Source organism: Chelonia mydas, chromosome 11, assembly GCF_015237465.2.
Source record: "Chelonia mydas isolate rCheMyd1 chromosome 11, rCheMyd1.pri.v2, whole genome shotgun sequence".
NCBI classification, from domain to species: Eukaryota; Metazoa; Chordata; order Testudines; family Cheloniidae; genus Chelonia; species Chelonia mydas.
In genome coordinates, this window is record NC_051251.2 from 6,459,308 (window position 1) to 6,477,801 (window position 18,494).

General features: G+C 43.1%; 1 protein-coding gene and 1 long non-coding RNA gene across 6 annotated transcripts in view; one reads left to right on the top strand and one right to left on the bottom strand.

The window, feature by feature from the left end:
• LOC122462344 overlaps nt 1–6,012 on the top strand; it is a 165,912-nt gene extending 159,900 nt beyond the window's left edge. For 2 of the 3 annotated variants that reach the window (XR_006284834.1, XR_006284833.1), the window contains one exon: nt 4,074–6,012. This is a non-coding gene — a long non-coding RNA (uncharacterized LOC122462344). The remainder of the gene's footprint in view (nt 1–4,073) is intronic. The other variant, XR_006284835.1, reaches the window with a different exon arrangement.
• The window catches only part of CNTNAP5 (contactin associated protein family member 5), a 424,927-nt gene that overhangs the window by 8,752 nt on the left and 397,681 nt on the right, over nt 1–18,494 (bottom strand). For all 3 annotated transcript variants that reach the window (XM_043525185.1, XM_037912460.2, XM_043525186.1), the window contains 3 exons: nt 17,658–17,742; nt 6,819–7,037; nt 1,174–1,245 (listed from right to left, as the gene is read on the bottom strand). In XM_043525185.1, the coding sequence (XP_043381120.1) occupies nt 1,174–1,245; nt 6,819–7,037; nt 17,658–17,742 (376 nt within the window). The remainder of the gene's footprint in view (nt 1–1,173; nt 1,246–6,818; nt 7,038–17,657; nt 17,743–18,494) is intronic.

Genomic DNA, 18,494 nt, shown 5'->3' on the forward strand with positions numbered 1-18,494 from the left:
TCTTGGTGCCACTAGGTGAGACAGACCACCACACCCAGGAGGTATATGGGTTACAAATGCATCCCAGTCTGGACCCAGGCCTCTAGCCTAACCTCCCAGGGTATGTCTACACAGCAAAGAAAAATCCACGGCTGGTCCATGCGGGGCTTGGGGCTGTTTCATTGCTGTGTAGTACTGGGCTGGAGCCTGAACACTGGGACCTCTCACCCCACAGGGTCTGAGAGCCTGGGCTCCAGCCCAACCCTGGAAGTCTACACAGCAACAAAACAGCCCTTTGAGCCTGAGTCGACTGGCGCAGGCCAGCCACAGGTGCCTAGCTGCTGTGTAGACTTACCCCCAGATGGCAGCACTGGGGCTTTCTATCCTGCACGAGGGAGGATACAGACACCTTGGGTGGGATTCTCAAAAATGCTCAACATTGGTCTAATTCTGCTTGCCTGAAGTCAATCATTGACTTCAATGAGAGCAAAGTTAGGCCAGTGCTGAGTGCTTTTGAAAATTCTGTTCCCTCGTGCCTCCACAACTTCCCTTTCTGGCAAACTTTATTCACTGAGGGCTCTCTCTTAAATTACATTTTTGTGAATTTGGCTCGTAGAGTGTAGGTATCATGAAAAGCAACTCACCACAAAGCAACAGACCCTTGGGATAAATGCTGATTTTTAAAGGAATGTGGAAAACAATACATGACGGCGTGAGGACCGCTTGTGAATCAACAGATGCTTTGGCTTGTAAGAGAGTTTCCATGTGGTCTCAGGAATTCCATTACACACCACACTTAGCTTTTAGAGAGTTCAGAAGATAGATGAGATATGAATGCTACATTACATGACCAGTCAGAGGTGTGTATTTGCATGTAGCACTCACAGCTGAGCCATGTCTCAGAGAAACAGATGCTATTTTGTATTTTGAAAAGGCTTAAGTTCTTCAGAACATGGACTGCATCTCTCTCTTTGTTTAGGGAGCATGTGGGATGATAGTCCCTGGTCCTGACTGGAACATTGGGATGTTGCCAAAATATAATTAATATTAATAATAAATGCAGCAGCAGCAGCCTTGTAAAGCCATGTGTTAGAGTAGAGCAGAAAATGAGGGTAGGGTGCTGCTGTACTTGTTTTCTGGAAAAAAAAAAATTCTGATTGCATCATTCAAAAGAAAAAGAAAAGAAGAGGTTACCTCCGATGACAGCTGAATCGCTTCTGATTGCATTGGTGAGGGGCTCCCGCTCATCCGACTTCCCAAAGGGATCTGCAGTTGATTAAATACAAAACAACTCATTGTCTATAGGCAACGTGCTGAGTTTGCTTCAGCACTTGGAATGAAGTTACCTACCCTGGTCTGCCCACAAAACAGTGGTTTGGGGATTAGAGAATTTGATCAAAGAAGAGCCCTCTTAAAAACAGGTAAACACAGGACAATACCCTCAGGCACTTTCAGAGACAAAGCCGTGCAAACCGTAAATGCAAGAAGAAACTAAATGGGTAAAACCAACACCCTATAATCCTACCACAATGCACCTGCTTACAATGGTAGGGAGACATTTGACCCAGGTAGCCTGCTGGGAGCCGCTGTCAGGCTGAACAATGTTACAATGCCAAAGAGACAAGACTGGGCTCTTGTCTACGCTACCGCACAGGGTCGATCTAAGATACACAACTTGAGCTACGTGAATAGTGTAGCTGAAGTTGACGTACTTAGATCTACTTACCACGGTGTCGACAGCTGATGCTCTCCTGTTGACTCCGCTTATGCTTCTCATTCTGGTGGAGTACCGGAGTCGACGGGAGAGTGCTCAGTGGTCGATTTATCGCGTCTATACTAGACACGATAAATCAACCCCTGCTGGATCGATCGCTGCCCGCCGATCCGGCGGGTAGTGTAGACAAGCCCCAAGAAGCATCTGGAAAGGGAGGAGGCTAATATAGGATATATGGGTCAGGTTCAATCTGAGGGAGAGAAACAGTGTCTGGGAGGCGGGGGGGAGGGGTCTTCTGTTGGAAGGGATCTCCCTCTTCAATGCAGAACAATGGTGATACCACATGTTCCAAGGGCAGAAGCTGTCAGTGGGATGCATTTAAATTGGACATGTTCTGATCTTTCCCCTTCAGCTGCTACAGGTCCTTCTGGTTTGTGTTACCACATCCATTCCCATACTTAATCTGCACCCATGTCCCCTCTGTGACTCCTTTGAACCTTGAGAAGGAATACTTCCTGATTTTGGCACGTAGGGTCTGCCAAACGATTTCTGCTGCACAGCACAGCGAGCATCACTCTTCATTGAAGAGACTGGAGCATCTAGAGGGTTCTAAAGAGATCAGGGTTCCAAACTCCTGTATCCAAACACCCTCAAAGTGTGGGGGTTCCCAGAGCCAGCTTTTCCATATCTCATCCAAACCAAAATGAGAATCAAACACCTTACACTTTGGGAGCTTCAAATCCAGATCCAGATTATGGCTCAAACCCTCACTGAAAGCCAGTGGTACGATGATAAATTGCACCAGCTGTCCCCGCATGTCCCACATCTATCTCTAGCTCTATGTCCGAACCATCCAGCCTGTCTGTATCCTCATACAAGGGCTTTCATCTCAGCTCACCCTTTCCTCTCTTTGGTTTCTGTCTGCAGGAATGCAGAGCTGCTGTTCTCCCCTTTTACAAGCCTCCAGGTTATCACACAGAGGCCTGTACTTGGGAGCGAGATCTGACAGTCTCAGGAACAGATTGTATGGCATTTCCAGGCTGCTCCTTTCAAAGGTGAGATGTGGAGGCCTTAGAAAGAGATGCAAAATGCTGCAGTGCCTCATTCTTACTGAACATTCTTGCTTTAGTAGCTGACTCGGCAGACTCTTAGCACTCTATTAAGTGGAATTTTTCCCTTCAGACAAACGAGCATATTTGTGTGTTGGACAGGGCTAAATTTTCATCTTTACCCAGCTTTGCTTTGCACTCTTTGTATTTACAAAGAGCCTGATTCTCCTTTGCCCGGCACCTTGGGCAGTCATTTACACTAGTGCAAAGCGAGTGCTAATGGATACCATTTACACCCAATTTCACCGATGTAAATAGCTTCACAAACTGTAGGCCACAGAGAATCTGGCCGAAGACATTCTGAGGTTTGAGAAGTAGTTCTCTTGCCAGTTTTAAAGATCAAAGCATTTCCCTTCCTGTAAACAGATGCCTACAAACTAACAGTGTTGGGGGAGGAGGGTTCGCATGTCTGCAGATCACTGATGTTCAGAGCAGATGCAGTCACAGAAGTGATTTTGAAGTCAACGGGACTGATGACATAAATAAATGCTCACTAGCGAGGATTACATAATGAGTCACCCATTTGGGATATGGCTCCCCAAGTGGGACCAATTTCAGCTCTTTTGCAAGTTCTCTTTTCCCAATGCATGGAGATTGGGTACCTTAAGAAGGAATTGCTCAAGTACAAGCAGACCTTGTGAAACGCCAACTCGTTTTAGACCAGAAAAGCTTGGTTTATACATGAGTTGACTATTAGCTAATTTTGCACACCAGGAGGCAGATCTTTAGCAGGTGTAAATTGTCATAACTCTGTTGAAGACAATGGAGTCAATAGAGCTATGACAAGTTACTACCTCTGAGGAGCTGCCCCTACGGCTTGGACAGAGAATTCTGACTGGTGTCACAAGTCACCTGCTGAGATTGCATAAAATGAATGAGGGGTAGGCGAGACTTTTGATCCACACGTCCATTGTGTAAAATATTGGCCATACATGCTATTAAAGAGTCCTTTGTCTTTGACCAAAAATTACTTGAAGCTAAAGGACTTTTAAAAAATCCAAAACAAGCGTTGGGGATTTAAAGGTAACTTTGAGTTTCTTTCTGTGGTTTAATCAGAATGCAGGTCGACAGACCTTAAAGGTTCTGCGAATTATGTTTCACCCAAGAAATAAAGTCAGGATACAAGACAACGAGGTGTTTGTTGCAGAGAAGCAGATGGCAAGTGACAGCAGAACCTTCCCCTGTGGGATCATGGTAAATTCTGCAGCCGAGGAGGAAAAAAAGCACTGTGTCTCATATGATATTTCAATAGGACATTCTTTTCCTTTTAGATATGACCCTTGAGATAACGCATGAAGAATACTGGCACCAAAGGGCACCTCAGTGAAATGGGGACATGCAATGTCTCACAAGACTTCCACAAGCAAAAAATTTTGGTACAGTATCTGATTTATGAAAGTATTTGGGGGATATAATTTAAATACACAAGGTCCAGATCCTCCACTGGTATAAACTGGCAGCTGAGGATCTAACCCTCAAAATATAGTAGTGACCACTAATACATATTTTCTGAAAAAAACATTTTTAATATACTGTGATATTTGCAGTATTTTAATGTACTGTAAACATCCTAGACTAAAACATCTGGGTGCCATCAATGTGGAGTTGGGGTGGCAACTGGTATATGTGCTACCACGTAAGAGAGACTGATTTATGGAGCATTACAAAATATCATCATCACGGGAAGTCACTTTTCCTCTCAGATGTTCCAATCAGAAATTTTGGGCATGGATAAATCAACCATGGATGAGTGGATTTTGTTCAAAAGTAGTTTGCTAAGAAACTTTCCTGAAGATCTAACAAACATTCCAAGTTTGAAGGAAAGTGTTTTAATTGTTCTCAAGTTATGAGCACTGAAAGCTTTTTCACACATTCACAGCAGGATTTCCAGGAAGCTATCTTTGCTCTATCAATGGCTTAGAAAATCAGCACACATACGTACAGCAGTCTTTAAAGTTTGTTTTATGTTCTCAGACATGCAGAGATGAGAAATTAAGAACTGAAACTGAGAAATGCACAGTAAAGCTGAAGATTAATCCTTAACTCTGCCCTCCTGTGATTATTCCTTAAAATATGGTCTCTCTATATCTATCAGAATAAATTATATGTAAAATAATATAAAGTATAATGGAATACAAAATGGAATTTCTTATATAACCACTACTCACAGTATAGAACATACAGTTTTCAGAACTGGCTTGATTTAAGTCTCAATGAGATCTATAAAACAAGTCCACTTTGAATGTTGAGGTTATATTAGGTATCAGTTATCATGATAAAAGGGTGACCATATTTTAAAGCAGAAATAGGCAGAAGTATCATTGAGCTTTTACCATGACTCTGTATTAGCTGATATCTGAGTGCTTATCTACCTTAAAACTGCCTTACATCTAGTTAATTGCAAGATTTAAATATGAAAGTCTAAATCCTGCCCCGTTATATCTGAAATTAGAGTTTTGACTCCCTCTTTGAGACTTAGGCTTTATTCTAAAATGTCCCCTTCCTGACTTTATAGGTTAGCCTGAGATAAGTGAGAGCAAAATTTGACCCACAGAGTGATGAAGAGAGTTTGTGTGTAAACACACGTGAGAATGCCCGCATGCCCGCACACACAGAGCAATCCTAAACCATTCACCATTACCAAGCCATGTTTCTTCAGTTAAAAAACCAAGCACACATACACTGAAATCCATTCCCCACACGGAGAGCAAGCGTAATTATTTCTCCCTATGCAAAACATTAATAGCATCATTTGTTTTCTGCTGAATACCATGGGTAGAAGCTGAAGGAAAGCGGGATCTGCTGCAAGTCCAAATGTCAAGGAAATAAATGGCATTAGGATATAAACCATAGGAAGCTTTATGAGTTATCCAGCAGGGAAGATAAAGTGAATTCATAGTTCAAAGGATTAAAAAAAAAACGCTTCCATTTTTTACTCCTTTCTGGTTATTAAGGTCCCTGCTACATCCAACTAGTGACTAAAACAGCGACTTGTGTGTCCCTGCCTGTGGTGACAGTACTACCAGCTGCCCTGTGGGTTCTTTCCCCCCCCGGCATACTAATACAATGTACAAACCACTTAAGATTCCCAGGGGGCAATTTCATGATTGCCGAGGAAAATGAACTGCTTAGGATCACCAGCTAGCAACATTCAAGTTATGTACCTTCACTTAAAACAAAGCGAATGATACACATATTCAGTGAAAGACACACAGAGTAACACTCATGCATTGACAGAACGAGGAGCAATGATCTCAAGTTGCAGTGGGGGAGGTCTAGGTGGGATATTAGGAAACACTATTTCACTAGGAGGGTGGTGAAGCACTGGAATGGGTTACCTAGGGAGGTGGTGGAATCTCCATCCTTAGAGGTTTTTAAGGCCCGGCTTGACAAAGCCCTGGCTGGGATGATTTAGTTGGGGTTGGTCCTGCTTTGAGCAGGGGGTTGGACTAGATGACCTCCTGAGGTCTCTTCCAACTCTAATCTTCTATGATTCTATGATTTCCACTAGCTAGAGTAAAATGACAGTTAGTATATGGCATGATTCTTCAGATTTCAGGTCATATGCTGGTCAGAATCTGGTGTCAGGAACAATTGTGTTATATGCAACACCATACCAGGTTTTTGTTTTCCTTTGAAATCTCCAGCACTGGAGCCATGATACTTCACGGACTGCCTGCAATGGCAATTGAAGTCCCATGTTCCTGAGATAGAGTTTGGACTAACCTTTGCAAATCAGGCTTTACTCTCCTATAATGTCACATTCCTGTGGGCATTTTTCAGGCAATACAGGATCTTAATCAGGCTCCAATTATTACCAGGATATAGCCTTTTAGTGGGTGCAGACCTGAATAGGCTTTATCTGTACATCCCTATCACTTGTGTGTTGATGGCTTCCAAGCCGTCTTATTTCTAGTATCACACTTACCGTGGCAGCAGGAAGGGAGGGAGCAAATCCCACGTGGAGTTCTAAAATGCTGGTTTAATAGAAGCCTTAGTTTCTTGACAGAACATACCTGATGAGGAATATACTGTGGTGACAGTGTTCACATCAGCCTCTGCTATGTATCCACAACTCGATTCAGTCAAGGAGCCTTTGACAGTCACAGGGGCTATGCTGGGATGCCGTAAGGCGGCCTTCAGTGGAGCTATGTGATTGTACTGGACAGAGGACAGGCATCCGATAAAGCCATGTGAGTTCGCCTTCAAGACTTCAGAATCTAGCCCCAGACTATCTGCAACACACAACACAATCAGAAAGGTGTTTTAAATGTATCCTTTTGCTGGTTGATTAAAAAACCCTTTACTAGCTTACCTGACCTTATTCACCCATTCATCAGCTTCTCACCCAATTACATCCTTCTTCCACTGGACCCTTAGGTCTGAGACGATATCCACATTTAAATCCCTCTTAAAGATGCACATCTACCATACTACTTATAGTGAATGGAGCTGGCTTGTAAATAAATAGCCTCTGTTGTTCTCCTTCCCCTACCCAGTTTCTTGTTTGTCTGGAAAGCACCTAACACATATTTGGTGCTACCATAAATCATAGAATGTAAGGCCATAAGGGACTACCGGGCCATCTAGTCTGACCTCCTGCAGGCCACTAAGATGCTAAACCCAACTGAAATTAGACCATGGTATTACAGTCCACAGGAGACTAAACTATTATGTGCCACAGGCAGAAAATAAGAGGGACCAAGATGCACCAGTGCCCGAGGTCCCTTCAATGTCAGGGAATTGATGAAGTGAGATATACCCAGATGAGCCTGGCAAGTGACCAGCACCCACATGCTGCAGAGGAAGGCAAAAATAAATAAATAAATAAATAAAAATCCCATCATCACTGCCAATCTGACCTGGGTGAAAATTCCTCCCTGACCCCACCTCTGACAATCAATCAGTTAAATAGTAACACTGATTATCTTCAGGCCTGAGGTGAGATTCATTTGTCAACATTTGTTTCACAGAATCTGAGTTGTCAGAGATGGACAAGCCCTAGCAGATCATCTGCTCTGTCCACTGCTGACAATACAGGACTGTTCAGCGATGCTCATTATCTAGTACTTCATATAGTCTAATGTTGACTGTCTCATGTGCTTGGGCTTCCCAAACTACCCTGGGGAGAGTATTCCACAGTATACTAGACCTATATATCTACCTACTTATATGCCCCTGTTACCATGGTATGAGATGCCCAAGTATTTACAAACAGAAATATCAATCACTATCTTTTTTCCCAGTCTATAGGAGTAATAGCTTACTCTGTGTGTGTGGTTACGGGTGGGAGGTGGGGGGTACATGTACAGTTAGGCCCTATTAGGGGAAAGCTAATTCAAGGGCATAAGTTTTGCATATGGTTCTGAATGCAGCAATGCCTGATGCTTGAGAAAGACAGTGAAGGACGGGTAAGCCATTTTCTCTTTCTCAATGAGCCCCATTTATTTACTTTCTAGGAATTGACATTCATACTGCTAAGACCTCTGTCACTTGCTATGTACATCTTGTGCCAATATAAGGGGAAAAAAACAAAATAAAAAAGCCTCATTGAATGCAAGATCAGTGGTCATTCAAGGTGTGAAATCTTGTCTACTGGTAGTGTTAGAAATGTGTAGTTTTTAGCATTGCAAAACTGGGATTCCCAGCTTCCTCGTCTGTTTCTACCCTTTCACACTGTAAGACAATGCCCTTTAAAAACAGAACATTTTGAAAACCATCATACATATTTTTCCCAGTCTACATTAAATAATTTTATTAGCTGATCTCATAAAACTATCAGACTTATAGATTAATTTCCCCCTCCCCCAACAGTTGACAGTTCACATTTCAAGATCATTTGGATCATAAAGGGCCTGATCCAATACCCAGTGAGGTTGATGGGAGCTAGATGAGGCCCACAAAGCTTTGGTTACAAGCTTTGAAAGGAAAAAAAAACCCTGAACACCAATGACAACAATGTGGTAAGCTGTCTGACTTGATATTAAAATATCATATCTCAGTGCCTGCCAGGGTTTGGACCAGTAAGCTCTTTCAAGGGCTGGTCCTGGACTGGGGAGTTGAAAATTGTTGATCTTTCTCACATAGCCTGCTATTTTACGCCCTGGTTGTGGTGTTGAATGTGGATGGAGGCAAGTCCAAGAAGCCAGTTTCACATACTAGTTATTTCTTTGGCTCCTGGGTATTATCATTGTGCAGAGTACTTAGCCAAGTTGAGTTACCCAACTGCTTGCAGTTGATGCAATCTGGTATTACCCATGGATTTACAGATGGACCTTGTACACCAAGGTGATACATCCTTGTGTGCTTTCAGTGTGGTAAAGTCTAGTTCTACGATCAGATACTATTGTTCCTATGTGACCCCACCTCATTCAACACACAGGATGGACACACAAGAGAGCAGAATGAAAGTTGCGTAGGTAACAATAAATCTGGCAGTTTTTTAAACTTTTGAGTGATTGACTTTGCTAAATTACTAATGTAGTGGGTTTTTTGGGGGTATGGTGAGGGAAGCTACTTGGGTTGCAAAGTAGTTAAACAGCTCAAACTACAGGTCTACGCTGAATTCCACGTTATCCTTTGGTACTTATGATCGCTGATCATTGTCTGACGCTCTCCGAGATGGCTTTAAAGAAGAAACAGTTAGGTCTGATGTGTTCCCATGCAGAAATTCAGGCACAATTTTACTAAGTGTTGCTGTTCCTCAGCCACCCCAAGCGTAGGTGTGAGATATCACTCTAAGGTTCTGGGCTGGAAGGAAGCCTGCAATAGCACCTAAGTCTGCAGACGGCGTCACTAGGGAAACTGTCATAGAGCCATCTTCTAGGTGCAAGAACAGACACAAGCAAAACGTAGGTGTAAATGGCCAGAACATTCTGTGTTTTCCCTACAGGAGAGCTGTTTTGAACGACAACAACAAAGATAGTCTCAACGGAAATACATCCCTGATGCAGGATACAATTTGTAACTTTCAGGAGTTATGCTTTGGCCTTTCTCAAAGTGTGCGTGCAGAGGGGGAAGTGGAAGCTGTATAAATTAAGATGGGCAGGCCTGTAACAACAGATGGTGGGGTTGCCAGGGGAAGGAAAGCCTTGGCTGTATATTTCTGAAGTGGATCTTACAAAAACATGGGAAAACAGTGATTTAGAGCATCTTCTGTCTCTATGGAAGTTCCAAAAATCTTAGTAAACATTACCAAACTCGTCTTTTCTTGCTTCTTTACTATCTCTAACACAAAGGGTGGATATTTCATATCCCACAGAGCTAACACTATCTGAGTTGCTTCGTTCCCTCTCCGCCTGCCAAAGGGGAAACCCAATAAATACTGAATTATGTTTCATGGTAGCTTGAAAAGCCTAAGAGATGTTATATGACAGTTTCATTAGTTATTTGAAATCAGAATTAAGGCCCCAACTGGATTAGCCACTAAAGGGCTATTACATTTGAAAAACAGAGAACACTCAGACAAAAATCATGCGTGCAGAATCATAGTTTTCTTTACAATTACGTTTTGAGTTCAGTCTTGAAAGCCCTCAGAATGCAGATTTTTCAATGAAGCCAATGGGAGTTCTGTGTAATTTGGGCTTGCAGGTTTGACCCCGCTGTTTGAATTCTCATATGGATAGCGCAAATTCATAGTTATATCAGACATAGGGCACACAATTTTAACTTTGAGGGTAATGAACCATGAAAACAGCTTACTCAGTGTTGTAGTGGATTCTCCAGCATTTCAAGTCTTTAAATCATGACTAGGTTGGATTCTGAAAGATATTCCATCACAAAGTGGTGGAATATCTTGGTCTGCCTCAACATGGGAGACTAGACTGCATCATCTCATGAGGTCACTTCCAGGCCTACATTTCTACGATTCTCTCTAAGTTATTGGGTTCAATACAGCAATCATTGGGTGAAATATTTTATGGCCTGCATTATGCAGTAGGTCAGTCTAGATGATCATAATGGTCCCTTCTGACATTAAACTCTATGACTCCTCTGAAGTGCTTAACTGGCTGTCAGACTTGGGGTGGGAGTGTTCTACTGTGTCCTCAAAAGTCTCATCTAAGTACCTTTCTGTCTCCCTTAGCTCCTCCAGTTCAGCGACTCTGGCCTCAGGAACCCATATTGTATCTCTGAGGTCCAGGAGTTGCTTGCACCCTGTAAACACATATGCCACCTGCTCCAAAGGCCGGTAAAAAGTACATGCTGCATTCAGTGCAATAAACTGGATAGGCCCCACTCTGCTTCTGCCCGCTTTCATTTTACTCTTACGGGGTTTTTCGAGATTTTTTTGTTGCAGGGGGGAGCATTATTGCTCTGAGTTTAGAACATGATCGAGTCTTTTCCAGTGTGTTTCTGATGATTTCATTACAGTATTTTGTTATACATAATAGTGTCATACAGACGAATGTATCGTAATGGACGTGCCTATGAAGTATGACAAATTGCCCAGACATTTCCATCTAGGTCAATGGTTTTGAAGGTATTTTGTGATTTACTATGATAAAGCCGAGAACTTTATGGTGGCTCCTTTTTCTGGATCGTAACAAAGGCTAAATAATTTAAAAAGCCAAATTGAAAGGACTTTGGCACAGGGACAGTCTGTTGTTATGTTTGGGCTTTGCAGCACATAATAGAACGAGTCCTCTAATCCTAAGTGCGGCTCTGGAATCTACGATAATACAAATTAATAGTAACAACAAATCAGTCTTCATTCACAATGTCCTCTTCCACTTAGAACTACACATCATTGCCTGGCACTGTCACAAATTAGCTACAAGGGAGAAGCACAGTAATTGGCAATGAGATTTTGCACTGGCGCACACCAGCCAGGGAGAACATCACACCTTGCTGTGTTTGTTTCCCAACAGAGGTACTCCAAAGTGCAGGAGTGGGTCCTCAAAGCTCTGCTGGAAGTAAGTCTGCAATTACAAAATGCTCTTCAGAAGCAAAGGGGCTGATTTCTTTTTTAAACAGGCAGGAAATAACTATGTTCAAAGAGCCAAGACAATCAAGAAGGACTTGAAAAATCTGCCTTTTAAAGTACGTATTTTTTCCAATCACGTAATTAATGCTATTAGTGTGTTGGAGGCATTGGATCAACGGGGCTTCTGAAGGTGAGACAAAGAGAAAGCATGAACACTTTTCATTGTCCTTTTTATTCCCCCTAAGCTATTTTTAAAAGTCAATTTCACGCTTGTGACAAGAGTCAACTTGACAGCACTGAAGATTAAAGTCCACTCTCTTTGGGCTTGCTTTTTCTCCAATTGAAGTCCATGGGTGTCCTACCAGGCACTTTACTAGTGGGAGTTTTGTCACTGAGTTCAATGGAAGCAGGTATACCACCAGTTTAAGTTCTCCCTCAGTGGGCCTTAACCCTGTAGTGGATGGACCATGGCTGGGGGCTGAAAGGATCATTTCATCTCCATGCTGATGCAATGCTTGGCCTCTTTTCTCAGCCTGACTAATAGAAAGGTGGTTTTGTGAGAGTTAAACCAACAACATCACCGCGTTTCACTGTGGCAGCTGAACAACCTTAGCAAGGTTACTCTTGGCCATGAACAAATGGGCTGGCTTTGAGTTAATGATGGAGAAGTGGTCTCAGTCCTGCATCCATTATGAATATGTGCAGCTAGGCGCCAGGCACTCTATGGTTATGCACGTAAATAGGCTGCCGTGTCCTGCCACAAAACCGAGCAGTGTTGCTGATATTGTGTTTGACCTGGGAGAAACATAATGAACATCTTGGGCTAGATCCAAGCCTGCATAAAGGCAGCATGGAGCACCCCTGTGCTCCTGGTACAAATCTGGCCCAAAGTCAGCAATTAAAACCAGGGAAGGATTTCTCCTACTTATGACTACCCTGGTGAGGGTGGGGGGGAAGGAAGAGCCATTGTAGTTGCTTCTAGTCCACCCCACTCTGGACCTTCCTATTGTAAGGGGCAAGACCAGAGTAAAAGGCGTTGTGGGGTTGCCATATAGGCATCTTGAGACAGGATCATGGGCACTCAATGCAGTTTAGCGCAGTCTCTGGCTCCAGAGTGTGACAGGAGCAAGTACTCTGACTTGGACGGTACGTCTATGCTGCAATAAAACAGCCACGGCTGGCCTGTGTCAGCTGGCTCAGGCTCGAGTCAGCTGACATGAGCCAGCCGTGGGCGTTTTACTGCAGTGTAGACCTACCCAAAGGCACCACTACCCCCGGACTTTCCACGCGGCACAAAGGTCAGAAACAATGAGCTGGCCCTGTGGTCCCAATTTATGGAGCATTTCACGTAGTGGGGAGTGTTTGAGAGCTTTCAGCTCCGTATGACTCATCTTTTATATTTATATTTATATATATTCTTAAAGATCATCTATCAGCTAAAAACAGGCGTTGCTTCAGGTTGTAATGTGATATTTGTTAGATGTCAAAACCCATTTGTGACATCTTCATTTTAATGTGCCCCAGCGCAGCCACCCCGTTCGGTTTCAACAGGGCTCCCAACACCGCACACTGTAATGAGACAAGAGGCAACTAATGCAACAAAAATGGAGAGGTATAGAGGGCTTACAATGGCAAACATGCTTCTTTCAAGAGCAGACAGCTGCAATCAATTCAAATAACAACCAGTCAGCCTAAAAATAAAGCTTCTAGAGGGAAGCTGAGGGGGAGACAGGACTGGGAGAGAGAACAGAGCCTGCTTTTGGGTAGCGTTATCTTTAGGGAAACAGAGCACAGATTTTCTCTCAGGATTAAGACAAAACACCAGCTACACTGTATTGCTGGAAGTGACGGCTGAGCGACCTCTGTGTCACTCTGGAACAGGCAGGGGTGGCATTACTGCTGTCTGATGTGGGACCAACGGCAGAACTTCTGCCAGCTCGTCTTATCCTCCCATTTCATCTGTAGCTGCTGCCATCTTGCCCTCAGCCTACTTCCTCTTTTATACCCAACTCCAGCTTCAAAGCTGCTTTATTAAGCTCCTTGCAGCAAAAGCAGTTTCAGGTCTAAAATGCACCTCAGAGAGATATTTTTTTCTCCTGGTTGCTCTGGTGCTTCTGAGGAGGCGGGAAAAGACAGGACAGGTAGGGAACAGGAGGGAGAGGTTCTGAAGGGGCAAGAAGATGACAGCTCATAAAGAGTACTTGTGGCACCTTAGAGACTAACAAATTTATTAGAGCATACGCTTTCGTGGGCTACAGCCCACTTCATCGGATGCATTGAATGGAACATATAGTAAGAAGATATACATATATACATACAGAGAAGGTGGAATTTGCCATACATTTGGCCATCTTGATTATCACTACAAAAGTGTTTTTTCTTCTGCTGATAATAGCTCATCTTAATTAATTAGCCTCTTACAGTTTATATGGCAAATTCCACCTTCTCTGTATGTGTATATATATACATATATATATCTTCTTACTCTATGTTCCATTTAATGCATCCAATGAAGTGAGCTGTAGCCCACAAAAGCTTATGCTCTAATAAATTTGTTAGTCTCTAAGGTGCCACAAGTACTCCTGGGTTTTTTTGCGGATACAGACTAACATAGCTGTTACTCTGAAACCAGCTAATAAAGAACAGAAGAAGGGTGAGGGAGGGGTTGCTGAGGTGTGGAACTTGATGGGGTTGCAGTTGTTCTGTGTTCATTCTGTGAAAGATGTACTATAATATTAAGTGACAGGAGCTTTTAATTCATTGAGAAACCTGTTGTCGCTTTCACTACTAAAAATGTGACCACCCATCCACAATTATACTTTTCCCTCTTTTCCATTTACACCTCTCCTTAAGGAGGTACTTGTTTAGCGAAGCCTTCCAGCACCCATCTCCCCATTCGTGATGTCTCTATATCTTCTGAAATAAACCTGCAGCTGGCATGTGCCCCTATCTAATAATAGACGCATCTGAATTAGTTTGTGATCTCTTCAGGGCAGGTACTCTACCGTTTTACTGTAAATATTCTATAAACCAATCTGTTTATTTACAGGGCTATATAAATAATAACTGTTTCACACTGCAAGCATGTGGTTTTTCAAATAAATCTCCAATTTACATTACATTTATGGCCTGATTCAAAGCTCACTGAAGTCACTGGAAAGACTCTTATTGACTTCAATGGGTTTTGGATCTGGCACATAAAGAAGGAAGTGAATCCACAAAGGTGTGGTGTGTTATACAGGTTTTATCATCATGAATCTGATGGATGGAGTATTCACAAGTGAAGAAGCCACAAGTTAAGACAGGTCACCACAAATACGTGCTGGAGAAACCTTTATAATATTAATCTTCAGAACCTCCTTAACCTGCAATCCACGTTCCCCGCCCTAACTCTGATACTACTATGCTACTGGTAAGGTGATGAGTTGGGGGGGTGGGGCAAAGAAGTAACTATGTAGGAAGTCAGACACTCCTCTCTGCAACTCAGACAGATTTACAGCAGATGTAAGAGCAAGAGCTACACTTGTAGCAGCATGAATGAAGAAATTTCACAAGTACATTAAAAAATAAACCACCATCCAAAAGCATTTCAAAGAGGGTCACACCTTGGGGTCCCCCGAGACAAACAGATTGAGTTAGGTTGGAAACACACAGCCAGATCACTCCAAGCACTGAGCTAATGGCCACTTTTACGTGTCATTGTTTTAATTATGTTGTGTACATGAGACATTACATGGTTGAAAAGAAAATATGGTCAGACACAGCAGAACCACATGTGAATTCGTCAAGTCAGAGAAAACTCAGACAAACAAATCTGACATGTTGTGCTATGTGATATCGTCTCCTTATAGAAAGACTTGCATGCAATAAATATGCTTAGGTTCAATTGATGTACAAGAGGCCAAAGGGAAGGGTGTATGATCTAGTGACTAGCACAGAGGGATGACCACAAGGAAGGATGGTCTTGTAGTGGAGGTGCTGGATGGGGGCTCAGATCTGTGTTCTATGCCAGGCCTGGATGGTCTGCGTGACCCTGGACCAGCCATTTGGGACCTGAATCCAGTGCCTATTGATGTCAGTGGAAGGATTCCCGTTGAGTCAATGAGCTTTGGATAAGTCCTGCCATGTTCCAGCTCTGTGTTTATAAAACGACAGCAACAAAGTACGGGGATGATCATACTTCCCTATCTCAGAGGGATGCTGTGAGGATAAATGCAGTGAACGTTGGTGAGGTGCTTGGATCCTCTGGCATTGGGGGACATGTAGGTACCATAGACAGACAGACAGAGAGATTTAAATTTAAACTTAGCATTCAAAACAAACAAATACAGTGGAGTAGTATCCATAATCTTATTGTATTTATCCTCACAACACCTGAGAGGTAGCAAAATGCTGTTATCCTCATTTTACCGATAGGGTAAATAGAGACTAAGTGACTTGCCAAGGGCCATACAAGAAGTCTGTGGTAGAGCAGAAAATTGTAGAGACTGTTTAAGTAAGTAGTGGGGTTCTGTAGGACAAATTCTGCATGTTCTACATACAGCAGTCACTTCTCCCACCATTTGGGTAGGAAGGTTTCTGGCTCAGGCAACATGACAGAACTTTAATAAAGGAAGTGAAGAATAACATATCTACCTGAAGTTACAGGACAAGTGACATAAACAGAAGAGGGATTTGTCCATGACACAAGTTGTCTGAAACCTCCATTCTCCTAACAAGTACAATAGGAACTTTAGGAACCACTCACGGTGAGGAATTCTGTTTTACGATTTGGCGGAAGCAGACGCATTCAGCAACACAATGGGACCTTGAACAATTGGGGTATTAGCTTAGCACTGAGTCAGATGGAAGAGTGACAACTACTAGGGCACCAAAACCAGCTCTGCTGAGCTTGGGTTGCTGTTGGATTCCTTTTCTCTATAGGCAGGCCAAGCCCTGGCTATCAGCAAGATAAAATATCAGTCCCTTTACTTATACTACCTGGCAAAGAACGATCCCGAGTGCGCTGCTGTTATTATGTACAATTAATAGCTCACAAGTGGACACAAGTGGATGTTTATTTTCTACATCTGCCAAAAAGGCTTTCAATTCTATAGGCTTTGGGGGCCATTAGTGAACCTTTAAATGGCTGTGGTAAAAGAGACTTCAGCAGTAAGCACTTCCAGATGGCAGACTTGATTTGGATGTCCAGGTTTGCTGTGGGATCGGCAACAGCATTCTTTCGTCATAATAAAGAGGCTATTAGGTTCTTATCAGGAACGAATAGGGGTACTCATATGACATAAAGTGGACCACTTGAGAACAGAAAAATAAGGGTTCTTTGTCTGAAGCTTCTGGTAGATTCTTCCTGGTCCTGAGATGGGTGTGCAGTGTTAAAGGGCAGGGAATCAAAAGGCTACCCCAGCTCACCTGGCCTATGTAAACAGAAAATAAATTGCAGCTCCTACACTGCTTCTCTAACCCAGGGACTGCTTCTCTAATGAAGTACGCAGCTAGTGTGGAGTGGGGGGTATGGGCCCCAAAGAGGGTGGGGAGGAGGTGAAGCCATGTCTCTGCCCTGCCCTAAGATGAGATCGTGGAGCTGCCCAGCCACATAGGGATAATCAGCTGCACATCACACAGGGGTGTAAATCAGGGCATGCTGAGCTTCAGGAGTGCCTCTATGCTGCCATGGAGGGCTGGGTCTTCCCACCATCCTTTTCTAGATGGCTCAACAAGAGGAGAGAGGTTAACATTGCTATCAGGGCAAAAAACTCACACCGCCAAAGCTTCTACCAACACGCTTTTCACTGGGCTTCTGCTACTATGTAAATAACAGCTCTGTTATATTCAGCCCTTACAGTTTTAAAAAAAAACCCTACCACACTGCACAAATAATTATAGAGCCTTAACAGTACAATTGACAAATCAGCAAGCCATTTGCACAGCCTACCTGCGACCTTGCCCAAGGTGAGCGATTTCATGGCCTTGAAGTCAATCTCCGAGAGGTTGTGCTTGAGTCTGAGAACTTGATCAACCTGGAACAGGTCAGTAAAAACAGTTAATTATTGCAGCATGCAGAGACCCCTGAAGTCTCTTAGACCAGCCTTGTAGAAAAGCTCCACACTGGAGACACGTAATGCCTGACTCCCGCTGATCGCAAAGTGAATGTACTTGAATTTAGCAGAAAAAGCCAAAAAGTGTGTCAGAGTATTCATACAGCAGGACTTTAAAGAAACCTTTCCTGCTGGAAACTATACAATATTTGACAAGTGCTTTTGCCCCCACTGAGAATTCTCACCTCTTAATCTCTTGATTGCAACAAACAGGCAAACAAATGAAGCCTGGCTAGAAATTGACTGTCAAGGATTAGCAATACATGGAAAAAGCTGCAATATCAGGGAATATTACAAGATCAGTATGTGGGATAAATCCCAACTGGTAGTGTGAAGCTTGCTTTAGACACAGATCAGAATCGGGTCCACGTGCTTTATGTGCTACATTAACTTAGTCAATACCTGTATATAGTTTCATGCCAATACATTGAAACTGAAGAAAAAAAGAAAGTGTGATGCTCTCTCTCACTGTCTTTTCCTTACCTTTCTCCTCCTCTCGTGTCTCTGCTTTTCCCTCTCTGTTAATTAATGACTGGCACAAAATACCATTCAGCCCTAGTAAATAAGCAGAAGCTTGCCAAAAAGCTGCCGGAATCCCCCCGGGGTATGAGAGCACCACACATTGCTGTGCGCTCACTCCCCTCCCTTCCTTTGAAAAACAGGACAGCACAAGG